Source organism: Schistosoma mansoni, chromosome 2 (assembly GCF_000237925.1).
Source record: "Schistosoma mansoni strain Puerto Rico chromosome 2, complete genome".
Taxonomy (NCBI): domain Eukaryota; kingdom Metazoa; phylum Platyhelminthes; class Trematoda; order Strigeidida; family Schistosomatidae; genus Schistosoma; species Schistosoma mansoni.
The window spans coordinates 18,910,858-18,919,020 of NC_031496.1; the positions used below are offsets into that span (position 1 = coordinate 18,910,858).

The following is an 8,163-nucleotide window of genomic DNA, read 5'->3' on the forward strand; positions in this document are numbered from 1 at the left end:
CTGTTTATTCCCTGTCAGTTAGCATCCCAGATATTTTATGTCTGGCCTAAATAAGCGCTAACCAGAGTTCATTCGTACATTGCAGGATGTCCAAATGAAGTTAATGCGTTCAACAGACGTATACTCTGGGACGTGCGTGCTTGACTGCACGTATAAGCAAGAACCATCTCTGCTTAACTTCAACAATAGTTTCCTTAGAGTCCATATGGTCGTTCTTCACGAAAAACAGAAGTGATGTACGAACGTTTGAAGAAATGGTATTGATAACTAGAACTGTTAGTTTAGTATTTGACAAAAGAAAAAAAAGATACCGGAAGAAATTACGAAAGTTCTACTTTATTGTTAAAATTGATGAGCAAACCGGTTGAAAATAATTTACTTACAAATCATTCATAGACAGTATATTATCTGAAATGAATACATACATGTCCGAGTTGTCATATCTCATAACAGAATAACGAGGTAGGAAATTAAGAGGAGAAGAATCAGTGGATTCAAAGAAACATTGTATGCAAAGAATAAATGAGATAAAAGAATGAAACACATCCTCGTTGACAATTGCAATCATATATTACGATTGTTTTTATGCCAAACCAGAAAGTCTTCACTTAATGGTGCGAAATAAACTGAAAAACACCGACTTCATGGACTGAAGTTACGTTTCTATTAGGCCGTTGTCGAGAGTTTCCTAACTAATTATTATACAAGACAACAAAGTGTGTTGACCGGTAACTGATAGTATTCAACACGTTTCTGAATCACGTAATCCAATAAAGACCTACATTTCAATAAACTAACATACCGTTTCTAGACGGAAATCTACTCCAAACCATAGCTTTGTTCGTTTTTTCCCCCGGAGCGTTTCTACTACATATATGATGAATATTCAAATTTGAAGGGATTTTTCTAATTAGTATAACAAACTGTTTCTATATATCATATGTACTATCATTACATTCTTAAGGAAAGAAAAAATTCAGTCAACAAATGTTTCTTAAATTCGTTAGTGAAATTATTCAAGACATCTGTAAATGATTAAACGGGAAGGAACCAAAGAATGACATCTACAGGACTTTTGATAGTCAGCAAACAACCGACTGTTATTTTCCCTCTAGTTTTAAACTTTTTGACTAACTCAACTCACTACAATATACAGAATGTAACCTGAAACTTCCAAGTATCTTGAAAGACACAATTTCGTTTAGCAGTTGAGTTCCACTGATTCACTTGTACAAGATTCACCGTGAGTTTGAATTTATTGTCAGTTCGTGATAAAAGTTACCTTTGATTAAAGTAAAATCTCTATTAAACCACCCAAGTTGAAGAGAAAGTTTTACCTCACAAGTAATCAAATAATATATGAAAACAAAGAAAAAGTTTTTAATACAAATTTTACAGAGAAATATAATTAATAATAACACAAACTAATATATAAACACATAGTATTCACGAATGATTGATCATTAGGTAGTAATCAATATCATATGTGTCAGGTCCTTCTAAGTGCAGATCGAATACTATCGACCAAGTTGCTATGTGACTACTAGTTTAGGTGACTCGATAGTGTGTGCACTATGTTAAGATAAGATGATAGTAAATTTGCATGACAACAATTTAAAATTCTAATTATTTCACTAGAAGTTTAAATGAATATTATTTAATCACTTACTCATAAGTTAAATGTTCAATTAAACAATAAGATAAATTCAATGATTTTAATTGGCACGCCAATTCGTGGTCCACTAGTATTAACGCCTTGATTTTACGGACTCGCAGTTTTGTTACACAAAATTTGTCACCGAGACTGCGCACATCCTGCTGCTCCCAGGCTAGCATAGATAAAATCGTTTGGCCTGTAACCTCTACTCTTATAAATCGGACCGGGGACGAGTTTTAAGCACCTCCTCGCTGTACCTTGACGTAGGTGTCTTTAGACGCTTCCGCGAACGCGAATGGGACATATTTTACCTAGCTTTTACCCAAAACTTTCCCATCAAATTAAAAAAATTTTATTCTCTTTTAATTGAAACTGATAGTTAAATGTTATGTTCCGTTAAGAATAGTGAATGGTAACTTTGGGGATCCATTTGTGAGCCAATACTGTGTAAATAATTTTTAATCGTATGATTGCTAAATAACTAAACTACTTATATTCATGTTCCCCTTATTGAAAGCTTTATTTAGAAGTCTAAACTATTGTTATATGATTTACCATTCCTGAATTATGACCTGTCTGTTATTTACTATCTCCCTTATTCACAGCCACATTTAGCTAAATCTTGGACGAATGTTATTTTCTATTTTATGGACGATGTGGTCTGTTTGATTGGTATATCAACTCAGTGTGTTTGAAATATAACGATTAATACCGCAGAGGCTGAGATTGGTGTTTTGGACTTAACTGGCTGGGCTAGGCAGAAGGCAGAACCGACAAGTGTATCATTGGTCCGATCGATAATTCACTGCTTTCTAATTGGCGGTATTATCACATTATACATTAATAGGGCATCTAGGCGGTTCACAAGATATAACATTAAACTCAGTGTAATATATAATTATCCTAACCCAAGTACAAGTATGAACTTATAAAATTAAAAAGTGAATTTGATCGAAAAATAATTTATAAAGACTGGTCTAAATTTAAACGAATAATTTCATAGTAGTTGGACGCCGATTCGATGTCAGTCATAAGAAAGAAGGAAATCATATTTATAAATATTTCAGCTATTAAACGTTATGCTCAACAATCTGCTTCAAGTGTTTTCTAGGAAAAACTTGGACCAGACTATTGAGCATAAAATTAGAATTACTTTTAATTCAATCGCTGAGATGTTTACAAATATAGTTTTCTCCCTAATTCTTTAAAGACTCGTTTCCTGATGACAAATATATAAAATATGCTAGCGCTTTTATCACTGAAAAGTAAAGAACTAGGCATAAAAGTGTCGGTGTGACAATAAACTCCTTTACTAAGATTTGCAGAAACCATAAATACTCAAAGGTTAACATCTGACATTTTTAGTTGATAGAAATGTACAGTGTGAATGTTTTTTTCATTATTTCATGGTGAATATATTTACAATACAGTGACCTTGAGTCGAAAGCTTTTTTCTCTTCACCTTATGTTCTCAAAAACTTTTGATTATGTTGTATAATGCGACTACTATCTGCATTATATATAATCTTCCATATCTGCAGTATACCAAAATCACCGCTTTAATAACTTACAAAAACTCCATCAAAACTCTGAGTTAAACCACATCACAGTTTTACAATTTACCTAATTGTTTGCTTTCTAATTTCTAGGTGTTGTAGATGTAGAAAATAACAAGCTAAAACAAAAATAAGTTCCATAAAAATTTCATTTCTTGCATTGTTTAAATTTGCAAAAGAAGCTAGTTACGTGAAACATATCCTTATAGCTATAAATGGACGTCATTATGGATTAACATTAGTCGCTGTATTATATAATATGATGTTTGTTTGTGATCTAAGTTGTTAGCTAAGCATATGCTTCATTCTTTTAGGATTTTATTACTTCAATAATATTTCACGGATCACATGTACCGAAACAAGATTTTCAAGGCTGTCAACTCCCCTGAGATTCACTTACCAAATTAATATCATCGACTTGACATTATACTGCTTATTTTAAACCTAATAATGCCGTCCAGCTGCCAAACCAATTTAGCTGGAGTAAGGTCTGAATCTTTGTTCTGAAGAAGTGGCTTACATTAAGTCACGAAACGTCAGAAATACAAATTTTCTACTCATTGAGATACAACAAAAAATTTATTTATTATTAACTTTGAGCAAATGGTTGAAGATAAACTATTCAACTAGTAGGTTATTGCTTATTTTCAGCTATATATATATATATATATATATATATATATATATATATATTGAACAGCTACTCTTACCTCTAAGTAATTCCTAGAAAGATTGAGGAATCTCAGCGTCACATAAAATGCAGATAAGTCTGGTAAAGATAAGTCTGGTAAATACTTCAACTGACAAGCTTCCAAAGTAACAGAATGGCCTCCTGAGTAATATGAATCCAACAATTTGACTTGTTCGGGTTTTATATATGTTGCTGTAAGATTTTCGTGAAAATCATTACCATTAATTGACCATCAATAAATAGGACGAACTTAACGGAATTATTACTTTTTTAAATTTGATAATTAGAAAAGCTACCATATAAACAAATGTGTTTCAAACTTGAATAGTCTTATAACTAAAACCTGAAGGAGTAAGGTTTCATTTCCAAATGTAGTAAAATAATCAATCAACTAGCAGGATATGGAAATGTCTACAACCAAAGTTTAATATACTGTATGACTGATTACTGGTGTTACTGGAATATTTATTCTCTCTTTCTAAAGTGACTGGGTGAATAACTTCGCGATTGATAGTCATGTTTTGAAAAACTGGGATAAAACGATTGGTTGCTTTGTAAACCAACACTACCTGAAACTATGTTACATATCGAAGCACTGATCGAATTGCAAAAAAAGTCTCATAATTACCCAGTCAGTATAGAGAAACAGTGTATGAAGTTATTGTCCTTTATTATGGACTTTGTCAAGCCTTATCTTACTGAAAGCTCTATCTATTTAAAAATCTCGAAGTGATAATATCTGGAATTTATTTTATCACTATTTAACTTTAAGAACAAATGGTGTTCTATACCCATTCAACCACATTCAATTCAGGTGTTTTATAAATATCCATCTACTTTCATTAACTTCATTATTTTTCACGGTTTATTTGTTGATGAATATGGACTACTAACAAGACCAACTGATGCTACTGTCTCTGTAATCGATTGATTATCTTCCCCACTCGTACTTTAATACTTGAAGTTTTTTGCATGGCATTTAAACCAGTTATTGTTGCATTAAGACAAGGCTTCGCTTAGTGAGAATGTAATTCAACCTATATGTTAAATATTGTTGAGTATGCACCCTGGTATCTTCAGTACGATCTTAAACCTTACATATTTTCTTACAAATAAGGTACCAAGACTCATGTTGGTGGCCAAGTGTGAACTTCTGGGTTAAGAATCTCCTTAGCTCTATTCATTTTCATCTTATTATTCAAAAGGCACACACGCCGAAATAGGCTGACCAATTTTCTTACCTTAGAAACCAACATTACTATGTTTCAAACATCTGCAACACTACGATACTTTAATGTGTTTCTGAGATTTACGTACAGTAATAGAACTGTGCTGAAAATAACCCATGATCTACTAAAATAAAACTAAGCACATACTAGGGCATAAGTTTGCAGTTTCTGATAACAACTAGAAATATCTCAGTTAGGTTACGAGCGATAAATAAACTAAATCTGTTTAGTTTCATGATACTTACTAACCACCACATCCTTTGATTCATGTTATGAAACTACTTGTTGACTCTTGATTTAAGAATAACCGTTTCTTTTCGTTCTCCAATTGGCTAAGAAATTATCCGTGTGAAAGACCATGAAACATGTTTTAGAACACTACATACTATATTCTAGTTCAAACTTCTTGAAAGTTTCGGTAGGTCAATAAACTTCTCTGTCTTGTCCTATAAAGTTTTAAATAGTGAAATTAAAATCTATGCCGGAAAATGACCATTAAACTTAAAAATATTACTATTTATTAATGTATGTAAATGTCAACTAGTAAATGTGTCCGATATTCTAACACTCTACTTACATTTGTTTATTAAAGAAATGAATTCGAGTAGTTAGAAAATCTATTGAAAAGTACATAGATATTTGTATAATTTCCACCAAATTAATACCATAATAATTCACTTGGTATTGTTTGCTTGTATCTTCTCATTGTTGTGTAGGATTGCAATTCATCAGCCTCTTGTTGGCATATGTGCATCCTGTGCATATTGCCTCAATATTGCCTCAAGTCACAAGCTTTATAAGCAAAGATTAGTAGTGACTGGCAGTGGAATCCAGAACTCACGTTTCATCCTATTTGGAACTCGTCAGCTGGATGAACTGGCATCCCAGAATTGATGTTCACTGCGGGACTTGAACCTAGTGCCGTTCACTTCAAACGTCATCACGTTATCCACCTAGCTACCGAGCAGGTGGCTATCAATCCTCGGAGTCCTGGAGTGAATATCAATTCTTGGATGTTGTTTCACCCAGCTAATGAGTTCTAAATAGGACGAAACGTGAGTCCAAGATTCCACTGCTAGCCACTATCCATATTTGCTTATAATATCATAATGCTTTTTATAGATAAATAGATTTTAATTAAAATCAAGGTAGTAAGTTTCCAATTCTAAACTGAATCTTATATCACTTCTATTATTTTTCTTTTCTATCAACTAGTTTTATATATTCAATTTGTACATCATATATTCTTTTCTAAGAAACTTACTTTGACAAAATTCATTAGATTTCAGATTCTCTTGAAATCTTATCAGTTTCATTGTATTATCTTCAGATGAACTTCAATTAGATAATAAACACAAATTATTCATTCATTTAATATGTAATTATAACTTACTTATACCAAATTAGCTGATTGTAGTTCATTTTCTCTTTTAAAACAATTACATAATTCACTTGATATTTATCTAATGATTGTTGAAAATTTCTTGGTACTTTCTCTATTGAACATTTTATATCCGTATCAATAGTTTTAGTTAAAATAGTTCTTAATTCACGAGCTATTAATAATAAACCATGATATAATGGTGTACGTTTTATAGGTTTAGGAATAACTTGTAAAATATCATTAAAATTATTTGCTGAAAATGATCCCCTGGTAATAGTAGATTTTAATTGCTTGTAATCATGTGTTATTTGTGTATGATTAGATATTTGAAAATTATTACAAATTTCAATTGGATATTGATATTCATTATCATTATGAGTATTAGAAGCTTTTCCTTTTCCGCTAGACGTTTCATTGGCCATACCACCTTTTATAAAAAGACAACCAAATGAATTGTTGACAAGATTTGTAACGTCTCCTTGTCGTTTATTTTTAGTTTTATTCATGAAATTCAATCTCGTTCCAATCGAAGAAAATAAATTACTTTGTGAAATAGGTAAATGATTGTTTGAAAATCGGTTCTTTTTTGTGACAGAAATCTTCGTTTTTTTTCCTGATTTATAAACATAATTATCATTTTCTGACAATTTTGACTTGAGAATTTTCCTGGGTCGACGAAACAGTATCAAACCATCCATCATTTAATGAATATTTCTCTAGATTTACTGTTCAAAAATTAACAGACTATGAATTAAAACAAAATTCGTTATTATTGAGTTCTAAATACCACGTGATTATTGATTTTCCAGGAGTGACCTTAGCACTAACAATTTATGCTGATGGTTGCTATAAACAATATGAAATTGACAAACTACAGCTTTTATTTTTGTTAAGTAATCAGTTACTTCAATTATTCGTCATCACCGTTTTGAAACTTTGATCAATAGGCTGTCCATTTTGTAGTTACAAATGTGAATTTAGCAAAAAAATATTAGATGCACTTGATAGGAGTAACAATATGGACCAAAAAGTGATCTTTTTAATGTTTACATAAATTGTAACTAGTAAATTACTTTTACTAACAAAGTCTTTATTAATGTGACTTGATGTGCCAAAATAAATATGCAGAAGAAAAAGAATCTCATAAAGTAAAAATTGTTTAAGTGTTTCAAACTAATGAGGAGACGTTTCAAAGAAAATAAATGGTGAGTAGAATTCAGCAGTCTGGGAAGTTGACTTAATATCACTAAAGACGTAGAACGATAGACGTATTATAATGCCAGTTGAATGAATGATGGAAGTGAGACGACTGAATTTCAGTTTTTAACTCTTAGTCAAAGTTCTATGTTGCTTTGGAGTTATATTAAGATCACCTAAAATATATCGGAATGTTTCTGAAGCATTCGAGCAGATTTCAAAGAAGGTTTATGATCTAGGAATCATTAGGTTTTCCGCTGCTGGGTAGGAGAAAATGATGCATGTACGAAAATAGTTATTATCGTTTGATAAATTACTGATATATGTGAATGGAGGAGTTTCCAGGAAAAAGACTATCAACGATTTCAAGGTCACGAAAGCTAAAATCACCATAGCTAAGTGTGTAAAGTGATATTTTCACATTATGAGGCACATTTCCAGGTCTTCAT

At 31.6% G+C, this 8,163-nt stretch overlaps 1 protein-coding gene across 1 annotated transcript in view; it reads right to left on the reverse strand.

Annotated features, from left to right (window-relative positions):
• Smp_124380 (putative leucine-rich repeat-containing protein) overlaps positions 1-7,215 on the reverse strand; it is a gene marked incomplete at both ends in the record, with an annotated part of 16,554 nt that extends 9,339 nt beyond the window's left edge. Inside the window, 4 exons of the mRNA XM_018795972.1 lie at positions 1,670-1,821; positions 3,924-4,045; positions 6,398-6,468; positions 6,527-7,215. Coding sequence (XP_018650231.1) covers positions 1,670-1,821; positions 3,924-4,045; positions 6,398-6,468; positions 6,527-7,215 — 1,034 coding nt within the window. The remainder of the gene's footprint in view (positions 1-1,669; positions 1,822-3,923; positions 4,046-6,397; positions 6,469-6,526) is intronic.
• Between the last annotated feature and the right edge of the window lie 948 nt (positions 7,216-8,163).